This window comes from Onychostoma macrolepis, chromosome 24, assembly GCF_012432095.1.
Source record: "Onychostoma macrolepis isolate SWU-2019 chromosome 24, ASM1243209v1, whole genome shotgun sequence".
Lineage (NCBI taxonomy): Eukaryota > Metazoa > Chordata > Actinopteri > Cypriniformes > Cyprinidae > Onychostoma > Onychostoma macrolepis.
Genome location: NC_081178.1, coordinates 10,932,980 through 10,956,338, shown reverse-complemented (window position 1 = coordinate 10,956,338; position 23,359 = coordinate 10,932,980). Strand labels below are relative to the sequence as shown.

The window sequence follows — 23,359 nt, the reverse complement described above, 5'->3', positions numbered from 1 at the left end:
CTAGAAGGTTTAAAATGAAAACACCTTACTGATGGTTTTGTTTCTTACAAACATGCAACTTTTCACTTCACAAGATGTTAATTGATGGACTGGAGTCGTGTGGATTACTTGTATATTATTGTGATGTTCTGAACTCTCGTCTGACGGCACCCATTCACTGCAGAGGATCCATCGGTGAGCAATTGATGTAATGCTAAATTTCTCCAGATCTGTTTCGACAAACTAATTCACATCTTGGCCGGCCTGAGGGTGCCTATATTTTCAGCAAATTTTCATTTTTGGGTGAACTATTCCTCTAAACTTTGATCTGTCCATCTGAATAATGAAAGCGGAACAAAGAGCAATTCATGCACAAAAAATATAAAAATCTGATTGTAATATTGCTTTAGTCACCATCCAGACCTTTATGACATCATAAACGTCACACGCAAGGTTTGTAAACAAAATGCTCAAAATAAGATTAGCAAATACTCATCTCTAGTGGATGTTTACATTGCTATTGTTATGATTATATAAAAATGGACATTTGTTTTTGCATCTCACTGTCTATGAATCCCGAACAGATTTTGTGTAATTCAAACAGACTTTATGTTTGAAGGCTTTGACAAAGCATCTGCTATTTCAGCCTGCCCTCCCTTACACAGCTGAAATATCCACGACCGTTTGTTGATTTAAGGAACATAAAAGCTGGAAGTTATAAAAGCCGCTTTCCTATTCAGCAATCTGAAGAGTTCAACTTTAAGGAAGAAAATACATGCAGTCTGAAGCATAACACAGGCATTTTATGTAACAAAACCTGGAACTTTATGCACAATTCAGAAAGCTAACAAAAAATGGATGTTTCTTTTGTATTATCAAATCTACAAAACGCCTCGCTGTGCTTTAAATGCCGTCAACGCCTCAGGTGTTCAACAATTCACCGCGTTTCTTCAGATGTATGGCCTCAACTAGAATTCATTGAACATCAGCAGAGAAGTATTGTTTTGTTTGGGAGAAAGAAATAAGACATTTCTCTGTGAGGGATGGTATCACACAACTAGTTTTATCTGTCTTAAGCAATAGTGTCTCCCAACCTTCATCTCGAGCCATTTGGGAGGTGTGGTTTTCTGAGCATATCAGAAAACATAACAGAACAATCTGCCTGGGAAGTCCCAGCAGGTTCGAAACAGCATCTTTTTTGCGAGCATTTGTTTCAGAGGTGTAGCTCTCTGGCTTATTTAGATATCTCTCAGGTCTCCTTACTCTCCCATTCCTTAGATATTTGTGTTTGTTGAGCACATCGCCTACATGGATATTGGCAATGTTAGGAGCTTATTTCACTCTCAGAATGGAATAATTCTTTTATCCCTTCAGCTTTCCTCCATATTTGTCTGCTGCGGGGAACATTATGTATCGTATTTAAGTTTAAGTCTCGATGAGTTCTCTCTTATCACCTGTAATCCTGTTTTTATCTGGCCTTTTTTGCATTAATGCGACAGGACGGTATAGAGTGGCAAGAGCGTATCGGGAGAGTGGAAGCGAATTGGATTCGGACTCAAACCTGCAACCTTGTGAGAACTCAGTAACGCTATATTGTTGCAAACATGCTGCTTACCAGCAAACCATGCATGCGGCTAAGCTCCTTTGTGATGTAATAAAACAAAGTTTACAAGAAAATACATATATTTTTAATTTAACGCTGCTTGAGTCAAACACAAATGCAGTACTGATATATGCAAATTGGAATTAGAGAACTGATCTATGTCTGTGTCACATATGCAGAAATGTTCTATTAATACAAGGCCTCTACAGTCAGGCCAGCATAAATTATTAGCAATTTTGTCTCGAACACATCTGGTGGAACTGCTCAGGTGCACATGGTAAATGAAGCACAGGTGTGGGGAACAGAGCAAGTTTATGAATCAAAGAACAAACTAAAATAGCTCTTGTGATCACCAGTGAGAGGAGGAGATTAAAAAAAGAGGAAAGATTAAAGAAGGACATAAAATAGAAATCTATATGGGGGAAAAGGCAAGGAAATGAATAGTGGATTAAATAGGATTTAAAAAAAATGTATATATAAATATAAATATATATATATATAGATGCATGCACTGATGCATTTTTGTTTGGGATAATATAATATTTGCCACAGTAAATTAGGGATCGTGCAGGAATGATATATTCCCATGTGCAGAATTTAATTATAATTGAATCTGTTTAAAATGAAAGACCTGAGTTCAGGGACCAAATACAGGAATTAGTATTCTACACTTGGGATTTCAGTGGCAAGAGAGACAAAGATCCAATCACTTTTTATTCAGTTTACTGTCCCCAGATCCAACAAATGGCTTGAGAAAATATCAACCATAAATGTGTCAATAAACATTAGCATACGACACATCAGCTGCATCTCTTTGACTGTATAAGTACTGCTATTAAATGACAAGCATCCCGTATGGACAGATTTACTTGATGCAATAATCAATCCCAAGTATTTGAAGTCATTTCCATCATTTTCAAATATCTAAAAATACAGTATTTTAGTGACAATTATGTGCATCAAATATCAAGGGCAGATGGACTCTTTAGTGCAAATCTGTGGATTAACATCAGTCCTCTCACTCCACAGCAAAACAATAGAACAATTCACCAAGATCACATGGCGTAAGATACGTACAGAGCTACTGGGATCGTTCCCTGAGTCTTAAATGTCAGCAAACAACTGTGGAAAGATAGAGAGAAGGTGTGGGGAGAGGGCAGAACCGAAATGCCTTCTGCTATTGTTCTTCCAAAGGTCAAACCCTATCCAATCACAGAATAGTGTGACCCTCAAGATACAGGAAAAATAACAGGAATGACATCCAAGTGAAGGCTGCAAAACAGATTTGTGGGAAACATCTGTTGGAATAAAAGATATATGACCAAATATGCAGAAAGCAATTTGGATATGCTGAGTAAAGCTTTTCAGCTGATCAAAGATGTCCAAACTGGGATAAATACTTTGGAGATTCATTTTCTAGTCACTAACGGGAATGGGAAAAGTTAGCCGCACTTGGACCATGAAGAGGAACTGCTGGATGAGATGTGATGGACCTTACTAAGTTGCATCTGGTTTGTTTTAAAAGCAAGCGATTTGTAGAGCCTTTTGTGTGCGAGTTTTAAAAATGACTATAGCGATCAGACGCAAAGTCCTTTTTTCTCTGCCGAATAGCAGTTAAAACTCGTGGCTGGATGATTTGCTTGGTAGATTGATGAATAATCCATTATCTCTTCCAGGGGAGAAGCTTAGACAAATACCTGCAGAAAGGCTCTTGAGATTGACACTTCTACAGATAATCCATTGCATCTGGATAAAGCCAGATTACAACCAAATAACATGTAAAGGCATACCATGTGAAATTAAAAATGTTCTCAGTGTGGATTTAGGGATAATGTGACCTCTTCTCTAGCTCATTGGCAGCATGAGCTCAGGATAAGGATGGGCTCCTCGAATTTCTGTCTTTTCCTTGTGATGTTATTCAATAGTTTTGATGGCTAAAATGCACAAAGCACATGAAAGCATAAAGAAACATAGACAGTGATGCCAGGCGCTGAAGTGGTTTGCAGATACAGTTTTTAATGTATCACAACAATGAGCAACAAACATACTTGATGAACTATTTCCAGAAGAAGTTGTTCAAATACCATCTACAATAAACGTCATTTCAACTATGACAACAGGTCTGTGACAAAATAAAAAAGTTTCAAAACCATGTTATTACCGTAATACGGTACAGCTGAGACCTCAAACATTACAGTAACAAAAACTAATGAGACTACTCTCTATATATAAAACATCAATAACATTTTTGGTTTAGTTTATTTAAAGTTTTCGCCATAGGGGCATCTTTTTTTATTAAAACCTTGGGGTGCATTTCCTATGTTACCCAGGCGTTGAAAGTACGTATTGTGTAGAATATGATTACGCCTTGATCATCCCTTTGATATCCAGAAGAACAATCCTAATATCAACCTTTAGAAGGTTGTCCTCCTATGCTTGACACTATCCATCCGTAGAAAGGTTTTTTGGCTGCTGTGCAGTTGCAACATTTATGTACAATTACATTATTGGACCATCCTTTTTTTTTTTTTTTGTATTTTCTTGCTTTTTTTTTTTTTTTTAATTTTTTTTTTGTTGTTTTTTTGTTTGTTTGTTTTTTTGCTTTACCAGTCCTTTGTGTGGGAAGCATTCTGGTCCAGGCTAACACCTTAGCGCACGGTGCTAGCTGACAGCTCAGTCTCTAAATGCTGTTCCACATTCAGGGAAAGGCAAAAGCCGAGTTCTAAAAGCCTTTGGAATCAGGACAGTCGCTCATGTTTTGGACAGAGGCAGGATTGCACCTTAGGAGGCAAAGATGTCTCTTGTGAAACACAATCAAAAAGTGTCTTCAGGATTAAAATAAGCATTAAAATATTAAAAATCCAAATAAGAACATTAAAAAGTCCACAAAAAAGAGAATTAAAAACTGTGACATTTTACCTTAAACAGAAAAAACACCTGTACAGCAATATAAAGTAAAATGAAATGTTACTTAATTTCATCGTTTGAAACAATTTTTAAGCATGATTTGATTTAACCTGTCAAACAGTTGCATTACATGCTACTTGTTCATCTCAGAATAGGAATACCAAAAGCAATACATTTTTGCATTTCTTCATATTAATAAATTTGTACCATGCACAGCCAACTACGAATATGTACAACAGCTTAGCTTTCTTTGTTCACGAGCCTTTTACTTTCATACATTAAGCCTTCTGTTACTTTGGAATGAATCACATTGTCCAACTGTATCAAACCAGAAAGTGATTCGTAAAAATTAAACACCCTTGACAGCGTTCACATTCTTTAAGTTATACAGCCAAAAATGAAAGAAAATGAAATAAAAACAGTAAAGCAATGTAGTTTGTGATGAATCAGTATTCTGTCTAGTAGGAAGCTGAAAATGTATGGCAAGCGATTTAGAAAAAAAACAAAACAAAAAAAAACAAAAAAAACAAAAACAAAGTTAAAACAAAAACATTACACAGTAGCAGCATAACGTCATAAGATAATACTTTGTAATCCAAGTATCACTAAATATGATGGAAAATGGTCTATGTTCATGACATTAACAGAAGTGCCCAGAGTAGAATGGAAGAAACAGCCTATCCACTATATGGCAGCGTATAGGGGTAACACTGTGTTCAGTCCTACAGAAGAAAAAAAAAATCATTTTATAAAACAAATGCTTTGTCCCCCTTTTAAAAAGCAGCTTTCTTGTTTAAAAGAAGCAAATGTTCATACCATTTTTCAACACATTTTGTCCAACTTGCACTTTTTCAAGTATACAGTACTACTTTCATGGATGCACCAATTGTTAAATGTCTCTGGATTGTTAGGTGTGAAACGTCTAACAAATGTGGACCAATCTGCTGCTGAACTACACACAAATAATAATTCAAACAAATGAACAAACAAACAAACACCGAAAACTGATATCTATTAAATTAAGACATGGCCTACCTCAAATAATAATAATAAAAAAAAAGAAAAAAGAAAAAAAAAATGAAATCAAATAAGTGCACTATAGTCCAGACACAAGCAAGTACCATAACAGTATAGCAATTCACAAATGAAAAAATGTCCTATTCACATAATGTTCAAGAGTCTATCAAAACTAGAATTATTACCTCTTCAGAAAAGGGTGTGATGAGAGGTAAAAGAAAGAAGGTAAGAGTTGGCACAGATTATTAGTATATTCTACAAGAAAAAAGGGTGTTGTATATAAATACAGCTTGTGGCAATACAAACTGGCAAACACAGGGGCATACACATGACTTCACCATTCTAAATTCCCTCAGTGGTAAAAGCATACTCTCTCGTAGGGCAAACTAAAAGGATATGCGCGTTGTCCTGTAACAGTTATATTGTCTCTTGGTACACTACACACATCAAGGAAATGCCTCCAATAAAGCTTGACATGTTTTGGTAAAAGCCATTTATAAGCAGGCTTCGTTGCTGTTTCAACAAATGAGAAATGTTATGTTCTGACCTGAGAATTTAAAGCTACTGAATTACACCTAACTAAACTAAGAGAAATTCTCTTTGAAAGTTCTGGATCATTATCCCATACAGTACATGCTAGCATTTGGAAATCAATCCAGCTGAGGTGCAATTTGCTATCGTGAGAATTTTTGGCTTGAATCAAGCTCCAAAAGAACTTGTGAGAGTTTTCCTATTCCATGTTTTTTTTTTTTTTTTGTATACAATATAAGCTCAGTCAAGCATCTGCAACAGTTCTGTCCATAACAAAAATCAATCATTTTCTTGCCAGCATATCAATATGGGAAAAACAATCCTGAGTCAATCTTTTGGTACTGTAATTTTTTGGGTTAGAGAAACTTTGGAACTGCAGTTAAAAGTCTTTTTTCGTTTAAGCAAGGGATCCGTTTTTCACACCTACACACTGAACATATCCATTCTGATACTACTGAAATTGCCATCTAGGCCGGATGCCGCCTTAGCCTTGACTTCCAACGCATTATCTAAGTCATCCAGCTTCTGGCTTAACTCACTGTCAGACTCGTCTGAACAACTTTCGGTGGGTAGTGAGGTTTGAACCCCTGAGGTGCTGCACGAAGTTGAGGTAACCGTTGAAGGCAAGGAAAGGGGAGGAGGAGAAGCAGATGGGCAGGAAGCAGCTTTCCTGGCTGAGGCCTGGAAAAGAATATTTGGCCAGGACTTCATGGACAAGTGAGAGAGATGAGGCAAGGTGTTATTAGAAGAAGCTGCAGACTGCGAGGTAGATGTGGTGTTAGGACAAGGGGAGCAGACTGAGTGAGGTAATAATCTAGCATGCTCTTTGGCATTTCTCATTGCTTGTTTGATTGTTTTCTCTTTGTGCAAGCTCGACTGAAGGTGTTGGCCAAGTGCTTCGTTCCCACTGACGGACACGTTGCAGGCTACGCAATTGTACTTGCTCACGGCCTTGCGAAGCACTGTCTCTTGCGGATCTATAAACGGGTGACCAAAGTAACAGAAGGACTTCTGGTGGCGAGCTGCTGAGTCTTCATCAGCAAAAATCATCTGGCACTTTCTGCATATAAACTCATGTTTGATGGACGGAACGATAAACGCATCTGGAAAGCCTGAACTTTTGGTATTCATTTGGGGTTCTTCATTTGTGCTTTCTGTTGAAGAGCCTTTATCATCCTTAGTTTCAATAGCCTCTTTTGGTTTGAGAGAGTTGCTCTGTGCACTCGTTGACTTCATAGGGGGCGCTTTCTGCTGTTCACTTTGCTTCTGCTGCTGCTGATGCTGCTTCTGTAAGGAATCCTGGAGGGACTGCTGGTACTGTTGGTACTGCTGCAGCAGGGCAGTTGGAGAAAGCCCAGTGATAGCCTGCGGCATTGCAGGGCCATAGGGGAACAGGTTCTCCATTCCACACAGAGGAGGGAAGTATCCCCCCTGCACTCCGCCAGGAAGTTGGGGTGCGAAGCAAGATGCAAAGCCAGGGATGAAATAAGGCAAGAACTGTCCCCCTAGGAAGGAGCCTGGGTCACCAGTAATGGCATTCTGAAGTGCTTGCAGTTGTGCTGGGTCCATCTGTGCCTCACTTCCCAATTTTCCTAGCATTGAAAGTGGAGGCGGGGGCTTTTCCCTTTTCTTCACAATTGGGGTCTCGGGACGGGCAGTGTCGGCTTCTCTTTCTTTCACCTTGGGCTTCTCTAACTTCTTGTCTTTCTCGGATTCTTTTATGTGCTGCTCAGTCTGATTTGCTGCCAAAGGAGTGGGAGGAAGAGGAAGTGCGGCGGGTTGGGGTTGAGGAGGAGGAGGAGGAGGTGTCTGAAGAAGAGTCTTGGTTGGGGTACTGCTGAGAGACATGGCAGGAGAAGGGGTGGCTGGAGTAGGGAACCCAAGCATGCCAGCACCAGGAGACGCTAAAGCTGAAATACAGTGGTATAGATAATATTGAAATATTTGACTGCAAAATCACTCCTCAACTTTGCAAGACATTATTTTGGGGCTATCCCTCTGTTATGGGTCCAAACTGTTACAAGCACTTTATCAAAATAATGATACAACAAAAAAGAAGAAAGATGAAACCATGAAAACAAGAACAGGCATGAAATCTACTGAACTTATGGGGTCACAGTCAAACTCGAAGTAATCCACATTGTTACAGTGAATGCATGCATTAAAAGTCTTTATGAAACAGTGAATGTCACAGTCCTTCAAAGGAAGCAAATGGGGCAGTAGTATTTAATGCATTAACTGTTCATTAAGCTACTGCACTGTGTTTGTCATACTAACTCACCAGGTGTATTTGGTGGAAAACCTGGAAGGGAGGATGGCCCATTGACTCCAGGAAGAAGCACTGGTGGGAGACCAGATATTCCTGGGTAGGCAGTTGGCAGGCTAAGGCCATGAAGTGCATTATTGTCCACTGAAGGTTGCTGCTGGGCTGGCAAGTTGAGTACATCGGTTACCTTCTTCAAACGGTCAAGTTCTTGTTGAGCCATAAGCTGGCGGACAGTGGTAGGTGCAAGATAGTCTTTTTCTCGATCAACCTGGTTGCCCAGGGTTTCCTGCACTTTTGCAATGTGCTGCTTTGAGAAGATATGATCACGAATCGAAAGTCTGGCTGTATACTTCACACCACATAATGTACATTCAGGCCTCGGCCCATCTGGGGAGCCCTGGCTTATCATGAATGGCTTTCCAATGTTTATTTTGAACTTCTTTTCTTTTGCACGGGCATTTTGGAACCAGACTTGCACAACACGTTTTGGAAGTCCTATTTCACTGCCCAGCATTTCACACTCTTGCATAGTAGGTGTGCGGTAGTCACTGAAGCAAGCCTTTAGGACTTTAAGCTGTAGGTTGCTCATTTGGGTTCTAAAACGTTTGTGGCCTAGTCTCTCTCCACCAGATTTTGCAGACTTGAAGGGATTAGTACTTCCAAATGGACTGGGTGAACTTGGATCAGCTAAACTTGAAGTCTCGCTCTTGTCTGCATTATCATCAAATTCATCATCTCTGGAATAGAAGTAGTCACTGTCTTTGCCAGATAAACTTAATGATGGGCTAACCATGTTGAAAGGGGTTCTGTCATCATTTATGTCAGAGATTTGTGCTTGGTTCATTTTGTTCTCAAACATTTTTTCACTTCCATTTATTGTGAAATTCTCAACTTCATTATTGGTCTCATCTCCAGTTGTAGCATCACTCACAGCTGTGTTAATTGAGGAGGTCTCATCAAAGTCAATTTTGTTGCCATCAAAAGAGGCCTCTGCAGAGCTCATGTTGAGCCCCTCAAATTCATCACTATGTTCTGCTTTTACGAATGATAAGCTCAATAAATTTTTTAGTGGAAACTCGGGAGGTTTAACTGGAGTGGATGATGCAGTTGGAAGCTCACTGTCATTCATCTCAGTCTTTGTATGCATCTGTAGGTAGTCAGCAAAATTATACTTATTGGGACTTTGACCTCCTTCATCTTGAGGCATCACTGGACTTGGGGGCAAACTAAAGCCTGCCTGTTTTGCCTCATGCCAGTGTCTTGAGCGAATGTGGCTATCAAGAGCTGACTTGGCCTTGAACAGCGCCCTGCAGAAGGGACACTTTTTGTGAGTTTGAGAGGGCCCAACTGTTCTAAATTGTCCCTTCCTCTCTCTGGCTCGGGTGTTCTGAAACCATACTTGGACAACTCTTTTCTTCAGGCCAACTTCACGAGCAATATGATCTAGCATCTTTCTTGTTGGGTTTGAATCAAGCAAGTATTTATCATACAGGATCTCAAGTTGCTCTGGAGTAATGGTAGTCCTAAGACGCTTATCTCTGTGCTGATCTTCTGCACTGTTAGCACCATCTTTTTCATGAGATCCATCCTCTTTTTCATCTAATTTACGTTTCACAGAGGTACAGTTCACAGCAGGGCCAGAGTTGCTTGGAGTTGGCATCTGGGATAGGGCTCCAGACAGGAGTTGCCCAGTCATAAGAGGGTTATTTGGATCAAAGATCATATAGGGCATATCCAGTGGCCTTTCTAAAAACTGTGAGTGTAGGAATTGGTTCTGGGCAGCCAGAAAATGCATGTGCTGGTGCTCCTGCCACAGCTCTACTGTTGGGAAAGCAATTTTGCACTGATCACAGTGGTACTGTAACATTTGAGGTGGTAGGCTACTGTTAAGAGAGGACAGTGCAATTGAAAGAGGACTTGATGCAACAGTCGTAGACTGGGGCTGGGAATGGGATCTTGACATTTGTGTTTGAGGTACTTTTTGTGGTGGAGGCTGTGGGGTTGAAGCCTTGGAAGATTTTAATTCATTTAGGTTCTTGGGGGTTTGTAAAGGGGCATTTTCTCCAAATTTAGTTTTTTCATGGAGGAGCTCAGGTTTAGGTGAGGTTTTCCCTACATCAGGTCGAGGTGAAGGCATTAAGGGAGAGCTGGAGCCAGAGCTGCTTGCTGTTACAAGAGAGTGTTTTGCTGGCTCTGTTGGCTTTGCTAAACTTTGCTCATTGTTCTCTATGAATTCCTCAGAGTGGTTTTCATCTCCAGCTTCATCGTCCTCATCTTTGTAGCACTGCTTCTTCTGGTGAGTAATGAGGTCAAAAATTCGGGGGAAAATGACACTGCATTTCTTACATTGGTACTGCATGTTGTTGGTCCTAATGTATCGTTCGTTTGTTAGTTCTTTCTTTTCGCTGTCTTTCATATCTGTTTGGTTCTCATAGCTCTTGCGGGCCTTCTGACGGGCATTTTGGAACCACACCACAATCACTCGTGTTGGCAGGTTGAGTACCGTTGAGAGCTGCTCAATTTCATCATCCTTGGGGTAAGCATTAGTATCAAAGAAATCTTGGAGTACTCGCAGCTGATAATCTGTGAAACGTGTTCTTGATGACCTTTTGTTTGTCGTTGCATCAGTTCTGTAGTACTCTAGCATGTTCATTTGGGATTCAAGTCTGATATCTTCCAGTGTGGTCATGGGTGGAATGTTAAAATTGTAAGGGGAATCTTTGCTTCTTTGACGTTCTTTGAAGAGTGTATTGCGGAACCAATGCTTTATGACTTTCTGTGGAAGGCCAGATTTTTCTGCCATTTCTTGAATCTGTTCTTCGTTGGGAGAGTTATTGATGTCAAAATGAGCACGGAGGATTTTTAGCTGATCGTCTGTGATTCTGGTGCGAGGACGCTTGAACTGAGACTGCCGCAGGAAGTTTGGATCCAGTCCCAGTTGTTGTTGACATAACTGTGTGAGGTCAGAAGATAAAGAGTCCATTGTTGGAAGCTGCAGCGCAAGCTGTGGGGGTAGCCCAGGGTGCTGCACTGATTGCATCATCAGTGGTGGGAAAATTGGCAGGTCAAGAGAAACAGGGAGCTGCACTTGAGGAGGTGCAGTGGGTGGTGGAGGCGGTGGTGGTGGTGGTGGAGGAGGCGGTGGTGGCGCTTGCTGAGAAGTTTGTAGAGGTGCAGGAGATGGTGTCTGCGATTTTCCTACAGACGTAGGGGCCGAGAGAGCAGTCACTGGGGCAGGAGGAGGAGGTGGGGGTGGAGGTGGTGGGGTGTTTCTGGAGATGCTGGGTTTATGGGATACAACTTGTCATATGCCTCCCTGTACTGCTGTGCAAACTTTTCCAGCTCCACATATGGAAAGAACTGCCCATGCACATGTTCCTGATGGCTTTTGAGAATAAGCATATTGGAGAAGAACTTTCCACACAGCCCACACTCCAGTTTGTCAGTCAACTCTTCCTCTCTATTCTTTTTCTGGGTTTTCTGTCTATTCTCATTGTACTGAATAACCAATTCAAAGCCAAAGTTCTCAAGTAGTGCTTTAGCAGCATTACCTCTAGCTCCTGAGATGATGCGTGGTGGAGGAATTAGAGGTTCTGAAAATTTAGGCTTCCTTGAATCTTTAGTGTCTTTTGCGCTGTCAATATCATTAGCTATATCCTGCTTTGCTTTGCTCTCCTGCTTTTCTAGGTGCTCTTCAGCATCTCTGGACATTTGAATCTCAGACAGAGCAATGTGGTTGGACTCAGTTTTTGGCTTGTGACTCTGCTGCTGTGCTTTCTGCTGCTGCATTTGAGACTGGGAGGCCTGCTGCTGAGCTTGCTGCTGAGAAAGTTGAAGCTGTTGCTGTTGGCCCAGCTGATGTTGTTGCTGCATCTGCTGCTTCAGATCTTCCAGAAATGATCCAGTCATACCAGGCATCCCAAATGCAGCTGAATGCAATGCAAGCTCAGGGCTGATGTTAAATTCAGCACCAGGGATGTAGAATGGGAAGAGGAACTGGGGCTGCTGGAATTGCAGTAGGGCCTCTGGTGTCATTGGGAAGTGTGGGAAGAAAGCTGGATTCAGAAACTGTGGCTGAAAGAATGCAGCTTGCTGCTGAAGCTCGTGCTGCAGTTGCATCTGAAGCTGTGCTGGTGACTGGGTTGGTGGGTGGGTAGGCTGCACATGGATGTGATCAGTAGTTTGTTTCATGGTAACTTCTTTGGCATCTACAGTGTTTTCTTTGTTAGAGGGAACTGGTGCATTTGCAGAATCTGCATTTCCCTGATTGAGTGGAACAGGGCTTTTAGATGTAGTACTTCCGCTGCTACCACCCCCAGTACTAGTACTACTCTCCATTTTGGCGGTTCGTGCTTTTGTCTGATGAAGTACAGACCTCATGTGAATCTCCAGGGTTGAGCTTTGGCTATAAGCAACATTACATATATTGCATTTGTATGGTTTGTTGTCAACATTGTTGCTGGTCTCCTGGGGAACTGGGCTTGAGGCCTCTTGGATTACTTTCTTTAGCTTATGCAAATGTGAGACAGAATTGTAGTGAACAAGGAGAATGTTCTTTTGGGTGAATGACTCCTTGCATACTGTGCATTTGTATGGACGTGAGGGGTCTAAAAACTTTTCCATGGTGAAATTTGGACCTTTCCTAAAAGGCAATGTCCGCTTTGGCTCTGAGCCCATGTCATCAAGCAAGGAGCTGCTGTCACTTCCAGTTGGACTGGCCTTCCCTTCTTGGTCAAGTTCCTCATCTTTGTCTAGCTCATGCTCAAAGGCTTGTGCCTCTTCCAGAGCCCGCATCTCACTTTCAGCAATGTCACCATTTAGGGGCAGGTTCCCACAGAGTTGCTGTACTTCTGCTTCAGTCAGCTCAGGGTGACCAGTCTCCAAATGCTTTCGAAGGGCAAGGAATGTCCTGAAGCTGCGCTGGCACAGACTGCACATGGTGGCTGCACGGATGGCATGGTACTGGGAATGTATCTCAAGCTTCTGCATAGTCTTGAAAGCCAGGCTGCAATGGTTGCAGCGGTATTTGTAGACGTGGCGATCAGAGACTGAGAGCTGCTGTCGCTTCTGCAGATCGCTTAGATGCTCCTGCAGGGAGTCTGGGCTCTTTCTGTCTTGACCACTTGCTTTCTTCCAGTCAGGGGCCTCAGCAGCCTCCTTTGGTGGTTTGAGTTCCTCATTGGCAAGTTCAACCTCATTTTTGTCTTGGCCTATGCTGTTTTTCAAATCCTTAGAGCTGTTTCCTGTTGAAATTCAGAAAAAGGAAAGATTTTAGAAGTCTTCCAAAAACATTTCATTATAAAAGACTATTACTATGACTTTTCTAAGGAATCCTCTGAAATGCCAATCATACATTTCAGATGACACTGTGGCTGCATAAATGTGCTTACCCATGGGTTTTCCAGATCCCTCAGGGATAACAGTTGAAGAATCCATCAAAGATGGGACTTTGTCTTGTAATGATGTAGACAGCAAGGAATTGGGCACTGTAACATCTGGGCCCGCAACCTGAAGAAAAAAAAATGCATCAGTCCCTTAACAGATTCCAATGAACATAAGATAAACAATAAACCAAAATAACAGATTTATTCAGAAATTTGAAGCTTTAAATCAAGTAGAGTTATTTCTAAAGATATTTTTCAAAACTGCTCTTTTGTGATTTTATAGGAGGAGAACTTTCAAGTTTACAACATATTCTTTGGAGAATACGCTAGGCCTGGGAAATGCTTATTCAAGTTATTCTCTGCCAGCCCTGACAGAGTATGATCTAGTTAGCAAGGCTGACAGCTTAGGCATTTATTTTCTTTTTTGTATTTAAAGGAAATGAATGCTGCACATACTGCCATAATTAACTTCTCCACACAGTCTGGAGCCACGCTATGGAGGTGGGTGAGATGCAGCTGCAAGTGAATTTTGTTGCTGAGAACATCCTGACACAAGGGGCAGCTGATGACCGGCTGCATGGAATGCTGGGACATGATGTGCAGCTGTAAACGGTTTGCATCCTTGTTACTGTAATTACAGTATGGGCACTGCTGCACCTGAAAAGACAGAATTCATCATAGCATTGCCATGCATTACAGCACTGCTCCGACTGACTATATATGAATGACATTGCAACATGATGCCTTAAGGAAATCAAATTCCAAACAAAACAAGACTCCAAATGTCTATAAAATCGAATTTCCTCCAATTCACTTTAGTTTTCATTTCATGTAACTTAATTAAAAACCTAATGAAGTAAATAAGTAAATGAAGTAACGTGAATGTCTGGAATTTCTAATCAGAAAATTACAAAGGATGTTGACATTAACCATTTCAAACTATGCCTGGTCCTCATTACATGAAGTACGTTTATAATACAACTTCAGTGTGCCTGTTGTAACGTAGCCCTTTCACAAATGGTTCAGTAAGTCCTGTACCACTAAGATAGTGCTTTTTATATAATTAAAAAAGTGAATGAATATAATCTAATCCAAGAATTTAATGTATACACAAGTCTCAGTCTTATTATTAAGTCCTATTTTTGCAAACAGATCAAAGTAACTAACCTGCTCATTGGACAGCGTCTTCTCTTCAGCTGATTTGGGCCTCTTGGGTGGAGTGTCATTTTCTTTCTCCTGCTGAAGCGACCGCTTCCCTGCTGTAGCAGTCCCCAGGGTTTCCTTAGCCAGTGTATTAATTCCTGTGAATAAACAGACAGGATATCTTCTGTCACAAGCTTATTCTGGACTCCTGATGCTGAAAATCTCCTGACAGAGGTATAATGACCCTCACTTTAATAAGACTGCATATTTGGGTAACATAAGCTTATTGTTAGGAATGTAGATCTGATAAAAGGTTATTGGGGCAACTCACATTATGTGAGACTGAGATTATGTACCAAATGAAATGGACATCATATGTTTAATAAGAAAAAAAAATCTTCAAAAAGCAGAAATTAAAGAAGAATTTAAATTGAATTACACCACAGACAAATTGTGTGTATTGATTTTGAGCACGAATACTAGAGGATACAGCAAAAAAAAATCTATATTCACAAAAGCAACCAAATGAAGATATTCACAAATAAATAGAGGTTTGAATTCATTGTTATTGCTTTGCAGGTCACGGTACCATTATGCAGTTCATTTGGGGGATATAGACAGCCAAATCACCATTCCCAGCATCCCCCTGAATATCCATGCCTTACACTCTGTATTAGAGGGGGTTGCTATGTTATTTCCATTTCAGCTGAGCTCAATTCAGCAAATCAGCCCCCAGTTGTATTTAGAGTATGCTGCACAGAGTGATAAATCTTTCATTACCCCTGTATCCTCAGATACAGACAGTGTCCCAGCCTCCTCAGTCAATGCAATTTATCCTCTCGCTGCATATGCTGTGCACAAAGAAAGCCCTGCTCGCTGTTCTTCGTTCTAATCTGGTCACTCTAGGCTAAATGTGTGTATTACTCTTATGAATCAAAGCTTAGCAAAGCAGTCATTGAAAATGGATGGTGAAAAAGATGTTGGAAAAAAAGAAAAGAGTATTTTTATATGCTCTGTATTTATTTCAAGTATATTTAAATATCTGCTGCGTGTTCATGCATTTTAATTCTTGGCATTACAAGGCATTCTGCTAATGTTATTGTGGTCTTACATATCAGGAGCCTGACATATTAGCCTGCCAAAGAAAGTGACACAAGAGGGGGAAAAAACCACAAGGGCACAATACAAATTTCCAAGAGTATCAAGAGTATGCTCTGCAGTCTCAAATAGCTAGGTAATCTTTTTTTCTCTCCTGGCCTTGATATCCCTGCTGCGTTTGGGGTGTTGTTGGGGAATGTCACATGCATTTCATGACAAACAGAAAACCTCATTTGCGAGGCTCCCCAATCTCATTGCTGTACCGCATCATCTGACCTTTTTTTCCTCCCCTCTGTTTATTACGAGGATTTCTAATTTTAACTTTCAATTTTCGCCATCTTCCAGTCAATCTGCAACTAAATTATTTCCCGGGTGAGGAGACGACTCCTGGACAACCGGGTGCAAATACATTTCACAATGCAATGAGGTCCCTTCCATTGATTGCCATCATATTGAATGTAAATGTATGGTCTGGGGGCTAATCTGCTCTACATGAGGATTCATCTATACGATTTATTTTCTTAATCAACTCTCTGCTTTCATAAACATTTAAAGTGCATTGCAGATGGACACACTAGACTCTCACAAAAGAAATAGAAACAGAAATGTATGAAATGGCCTTTGCAGCATGTAATATTACCAAACACATTTTCTGCTGTGCACAAGGCTTTGCTGAGTTGTCAACTAAATTAACTATTAAAAAATTCTAAAGATGGCATTTATATGTATATATATATATATATGTATATATATATATATATATATATATATATATATAAAATCTACACACAACAGTCTTTATATTCATGTTATATTGTGTCAAGACTCAACGGCTAGACTCTTTTTGTAGTCTGTACCTCACACTTAAATGAGAATGCCCTTTTTCTTTGTCTACAGACACACACACAGTGCAATGAAGCAATAGAGAAAATAATTGTGACACCACAGCCCCCCTTCTCATCCAAATGACAAATGTCTTTGAGAAGCAGGACCTTGCTTGATTAGATAAATCAAACGGTGATTTATGACAGTCAAGCTGTTTGCATTACAGGGACCAGAGCTGCAGACTGGCCACCCATCTTTATTTACAACTGTCAATGGGATTTTGAAAATCATGCATCCTACGCAAGGCTTCTTTAAACACCTCTGATAATTCACCCAAACAACAAAAACCTTGCTAATGTTATCTATCTGATGTTTCCTCACTAAGAGAGAGGCCATTTTTAGTCCTGTTAATTTTCAATGATAGATTTTCTCCATTTTATGTCTTAAAGTGCAATCTAACACGACTAAAATTTCATATACACAAAAACAGCAGTAGCTCAGCCTCCCTTTGAAAGACCTGCAAAATAGTACTGTGCTTGTATATGACAAGCTATTTTATTTCAAAATTTCTTTCCCCTGCAAACGCCAATTACACGGGACTTGCTTGATAAAGGCGTCATAAATTTACTATTCAATTTACTGGTCTTCAGTCCAGCCAGTCTGGCTGAGGTGACAGGGCAATAAATAAAGCAGGACCCTGGGACGCTCCGAGAACTTTAGTGATTTACAAGGACAAGAGGTTAAGGTTACGCATTAGTGTGACCCACAGTTCAGCAGATAACATTTGAATACCACACTCTAAATTCTCGGCTTGCACAGATCAGCCTCGCTTTCTCTGTGTTCTCGCAAAAAATAAGGCATCTGAGTCCATCAGCTTTGCCATCGCACTTCAGACAAGGCGTAAACCGACGGATGTCATATTTGGCAAATCCTACAGGACTCTCTGAATTGATTAAGTCAGTAACAGAAATCATAGCTGTAGGGCTTCAATGAAATATGCAAATACTTTTAATTTATTTTAATCAAATATCTAGAAAGACAGAAATTGAATAAATGCTCATTTCCGAGCTGGAAACATGCAAATGCTAATGGTAAATATGCAGAATTTGATCTGTCTTGCATTTTATTTAATTCAGCAGCATTATTTTAAATTTCATAAGGAGCTGATTTGAAAACAATATTTAATTTCCCTGCTAATTTACAGCAGGTATGCAGAAAATGTTCTTAGCAATAATGACAGCTAATTTTCATCTTTGCTTGTGTTTGCTGAATTATCCCTTTACCCTAAAGCCAACACACTGACATGCTTCCATGCTACATCTAAACAGAGCACAAAGTAATCTGGAGTTGATCCAGATTAAGACATTTGCATGGAAAATGCAATTTGGATTATAATTAATCCACAGTGACACTAGATTAAAATGACAAAGTAAATGGGCTGTTTTGAGAGATGCTGCCTGTGAAGATGAATATTGTGAATATCTCTACGTATAATCTTTAATATGCAGGAGCCTGGTGTTTTATATTCAAACCCACATTAGGGATTTATTCCTTTGGCCCAAAAACACATTTAACATATGGGTTCAACAGAGCAGCCCATTCTGACCTCTCCTCAAAGTAATGGATTAGAAAAAAAACAAAACAACAGCCATTTGGGGACGGATATTTTCAAATTTAAATTTAAATACTGCAGCCTTGAAAAAACAAAACAAACCATTGCAATGCAAAAGTTAGCATGCATATATTCACATTAAGGTTTAAGAACGCTAGTTTAAGTATAGGATCGGCATCTCGACCGCAGCGTTAAATGACGCCGCATGTAATAGGTCATGTAAATGCATTGAGTATGAGCTGCCTCAGACAAGCCTGTCATGGCTATATGGATAAAAGATAAACGACTGGCTAAACTAATAGGATCTGTCCTGTTTCAGCATTTCCTCTGCTCCATTGAACCCAACATTATGTAGCTAGGTATGGTGTGCATGAAAAGACGCCTAATGTAATATTCATTTCGACCATATATTTCCATCTCATACATAAAAAAGCACATATGAATTCTTATTTGGCAAATCAAATATAACAGAGCCTTAGGTAGTGATGCCAGATGCTAGCTCCAGGGGCTGTTTCCTGATCTCAACACAACACTGTTTTGTAAGGATTGTTGCCCTTGCTAATGTGCTACCAGTCAGACGTGTACGCAGATCTGTAGTTCGAGGACAATGAGCTCTGATAGGTGGTGCGTTGCTTGAATTAAAAAGAAAGGTTACAAAACTATACACTTGAGCGCTATCTAATCCTATGCTTATACAAAATTAATATGTCATCAGAGGAATCGCAAGAACAGCAAAGATTAATGAAAGGCGCTTAAAAATTACAAGCGCACAAACTGATTTGATTAAAAAAATAATCTGGGTGGTCACTGCGGAATATTCTTTGCCTTTATCCACATCTCTGCCATCAGATGGCTATGATTAAAATGGGTCAGCGGGAGGCTACTGATAGCATTCACATGCAACCCACACATGCAGCTGTTATTAGCAGGAAAAGCCCCATTGGAAGAGAACAGAAGAGCAAAACAAGTAGGAGCAGTGTGTGTTAGTGACTAAGCGACACCGGAGAGAGGGTACCAGGGAAAAAAAAAAAGACCAAAACTAAAGGTCTTACTGGAGTCCTTCTCTGTTGTGTTGCCTTCTATGGCGTCCCTCTTGCTCGAGTCTTTGTCCTCGGCCGCGGCCAATGAGGAGGCTCGTGGGGATTCCTCGCTGTCTTCACCTGGTTCTTCTACAATTGAACACAGGAAGGGCACTTGGTTACCCACTAGAGGTTAGGGCGACTGCTTTTGAATCGTCTGCCGTGTGTGTGTGTGTGTGTGTGTGTGTGTGTGTGTGTGTGTGTGTGTGTGTGCGTGTGCGTGTGCGTGTGTATATACAAAATATACCACAAGACACTGGTGCAGGGGGGGTCCGTCTGGTTTCATTAAACCTGGGACACTCTGAAATATGAATGTTCTTCACACACCTCTCCAGATTGTTAGCACGGGGCAGATTACATGGAAATTTTTCTGTAGGCTCAACCCCCCCCCCCTCGTGTTTAATAATTCTGTGTATCTTTGCAGCACTGCCAGTGGATTAATCTGTTTATGCTGTTAGGTGATAGGTCGAGGCCGTGCGCCTCTAATCCCTGAAAGGCCTACTGTTCCCTTTCATCCAGAGAGCATTTGTCTCTCACTGCGCTGATGTCACATTTTAATGAATTTTTAGCAGGCTGAGTAATGCCAGATAACCACTCCTGTCTTTCCCCCTCCACCCCATGCAGCTTCCATCACACGGCACACGACGGGGGAAGAAAGAAAGAGAGAGAGACACAGAGAGAAACAGAAAGTGAGAGAGAGGGGGAGAAATAAACATATTTCGGAAGACCCCGCGAGAAATGAAATAAATTAGGACAACATGAGGCAGGAAAATGGCGTTCAAAGTGCTGCGCTCATCCATTTTATAAAACCTTAATAACCATATAAATTGACCACGGGGAGGCAAAAAGGTCACCGGTATATTTGCATACAATCACTCAAGTCATTGTTTGGTAAGCAGAGGGGCCCCGACTCTGCAGATACATGATATAATTAACCCTTTAAAACTCCCCACACGGCGCTGGCACCGACGTTTTAAGTGCAATACATTAAGTGGAAATTATATACAGCATGAAATTTTCATGGCAGATGCTGGGAGTGATTGAAAGGAAAAATTGTGCTGCACTCTAGTCCTGATGTTTTATTAATAATATTCTGACAACAGGATGAAATATCTCCTGTCACTGCTGGCAGCCGGCTGCAAAAATTGCTATTTTGGCGCACATGCAGTGACGGTGTGCTCTAATACATCCAGCAACAAAGGCACTGTCTGTGTGTGTGTGTGTGTGTGTGTGTGTGTGTGTATGTAAGACAGTTGGGGGGTATCTTTAGATGTACATGCCGCATTTCTACAAAAATAAATGGCATAAATTGCAGCGTTTGTGCTTTAGGAAAAAAAACGCAGTGGTGTCTTTTCCATGAACATACTGATTTTTTTTTTTTTTTTTTTTAATAATTAAAAAAAATGTAAAATGTATATACTACTACTACTACTACTACTAATATTGCAAATAATTATAATAAATTCTAAAATATTATAAATAATTCTATATATATATATATATATATATATATAAATGACTATGCAGAAATGCGTCCTCAAAAAGATGACATGAAAACTACACTTATTGTAGTCTATTCAATGTTTTTGTCTGACACAATATAATATACTGTCATTTTGTTTTTAGAAAATATTGGACATAATTGAATATAATCATACAGTGAATTTGATTGCAATTTGAATGAACTGATAGCCCCAAATACTGTAGGCATTAGACATATATTTATTTAGCCACAATTTTCTTGATGTGTAATTACAAAATTATAAGTAAATAAAATAATATTAAAAATACTGCCATTAAAACAATTTAACTTAACAAACCGCTAAGCTACACTTCAAATGTATACATTTCATTGCATGAAGTATGTCTCTCGCTCTCTGTGCCTCACTTCCTTTCTTTTGCAGGACTGGGGGTGAGTGTAGTGGGGGAAGGCGGCATTGTGGGGCAAAGGGGCTCTGGACGGAGCTTAAGCCAGTGTCAGGACAGAGGGCTAATCAGAGAGAGAGAGTGCTCTGCTTCAGTAGGCAGATGGGGGTTAGGACCAGCTGGATGTCTGTGATCATGACCAGATTTCAGGTCGGTTAATAAAAGAGACACACAAACACACACACACGCTCATACACAAACACCACAGCACAATGTCACACCCTAAGGGTACAGGGGCCAGGCTGTGGCACCTCCCCCTTCTCTCGCCCCCTCTCCTCCTCCCTCCTGCAGCACTCGTCCTCAGCGTGAGGCGCTCTCTTCAGTCGGCTAGATTTACTGACCCAGTCCCCCTAGCTGGGAAATGAAGTGTCAAAGTGCTAGTGAGCGCCTCTACCTCGAGGGGGCATCAAATTTTTAAGGCGATCGTGGAATGCATTAATAAAACATGGAGTGTCACGAAAAAGAAAAGGGCGAATTATGAAGGTAGTAACAGAAGGAATAAGGGAAGAAAAGGATGGGTCGCTATCATCTGGGTCTCATCAGACGGCATTTTTTTCTCTCGTTCCTTCCACTGTCCTTCTCTCTCTCCCTCGTCTTTTAGCAGGGTGTTCTGCAGTTTTTCTGGTATGCATTTCAAGAGCAAGAGAAACTCCCAGACATGCTTTCCTATACATCATAGCGGTGTCTGCCCCGCGCCTGACCCTGGCAACAGTTTGAGTAATCTGAATGCTTTACAGAGGCAGCGTGTCAGCAGCATTGGAGGGGTGCGAGGGGGGTTCGGCAGACTTTCTGCCCATCAAACTTAATCGCAAACAGCAGAGCCATAGACAACTTTTACTGCCCCCGCCATCCCTTTCAAGCGAAACCCGCAAACACATCAACCACACATCTCCGACGGCTCTCTGTTCGCCAGTCTCCCGTGAGACCTGCTCTGATGTGGGATGATCGGCACGCTGGAGGGAGACCGGGGTCAAGAAGGCGTCGCAATTAAAGCAATGCTGTGTTTTGGCCTCATCAAAATGCACCGGTTCCCGTTACACAACTACCATACCTACAAAAAGAAGAAAAAAAGGAACCCATGGAAATGTATAAATATGACGGCCGACACTTTCTTTTCATTAAAGCGCCAGGCCTGTCCGGTATAGAGAGAGCGTAATGATGGACGTGGAGGGCAGGCTGCTCCCTCTCTCTCCTCTTGGGGACTATAACACCTCAGTCCGGTCATTATCCGGCCAGTAAAAGAGACACCCACCGTACACAACCGTGGATACCCCAAAAATGATTGTGCTCATTAAAATGTGTCCCCCACCTCCACCTTAGACTCACTATTTATTTATGGTTCTCAACAAAGAATAACAAAGAACTTAGTGAAGCTAGACTATCATAAATGGTAGCATTACTTTAAATACAATATTTAAAACTAATTACAACCAGACTGTATTTTTGCAAACTTATATATATTTTTAATGAAAACGTTTTCAATTTTGTAATTTTTAATTAATAATACTAAACTATTAATTTTAAACTATGAAACTATTATTATTCATAATAATAATAAAAACAGTTCTTCATATGATTGTCATTTCTTATAATTTTACTGATCTCAGCGTTTGTGAAATAGCAATCTGGTTGTAATTATGATTTCTGGACTGTCTCGTCTTGTTGAGGTGTAAGGAACACTAATTTCCCAGCACACCACAGGTTGGCTCTGAGCTGCCCACGGTTTTCATGATGTCACATTCTTTCCCCCCATGGTTTTCATTTGAGCCGCTCCGTTTTAAAGGAATCTTTGAAACTTGAAACCCTGTACTACTTTGTTAAGGGCCAGTTGTAATACTTTCAGGATAATAAGCTTTACCGACTTGTTGATCCACCGTCCCCCCCTACTCAAATCTTTTTTCTTGCTCCCTTCTTTTTCCAAATTTCAGTGTATTTAACAAGCATTTAGATCTTAACCAGATGCCGTTAATGTACCATGTCTAAAATACT

At 40.6% G+C, this 23,359-nt stretch overlaps 1 protein-coding gene across 1 annotated transcript in view; it reads right to left on the bottom strand.

The window, feature by feature from the left end:
• Window positions 1–2,421: 2,421 nt before the first annotated feature.
• Window positions 2,422–23,359, bottom strand: part of zfhx4 (zinc finger homeobox 4) — a 78,423-nt gene continuing 57,485 nt past the window's right edge. Inside the window, 7 exon segments of the mRNA XM_058764887.1 lie at window positions 2,422–7,947; window positions 8,319–11,568; window positions 11,571–13,546; window positions 13,694–13,811; window positions 14,144–14,344; window positions 14,855–14,988; window positions 19,418–19,534. Of these exon segments, the coding sequence (XP_058620870.1) occupies window positions 6,461–7,947; window positions 8,319–11,568; window positions 11,571–13,546; window positions 13,694–13,811; window positions 14,144–14,344; window positions 14,855–14,988; window positions 19,418–19,534 (7,283 nt within the window). The 3' untranslated portion in view covers window positions 2,422–6,460.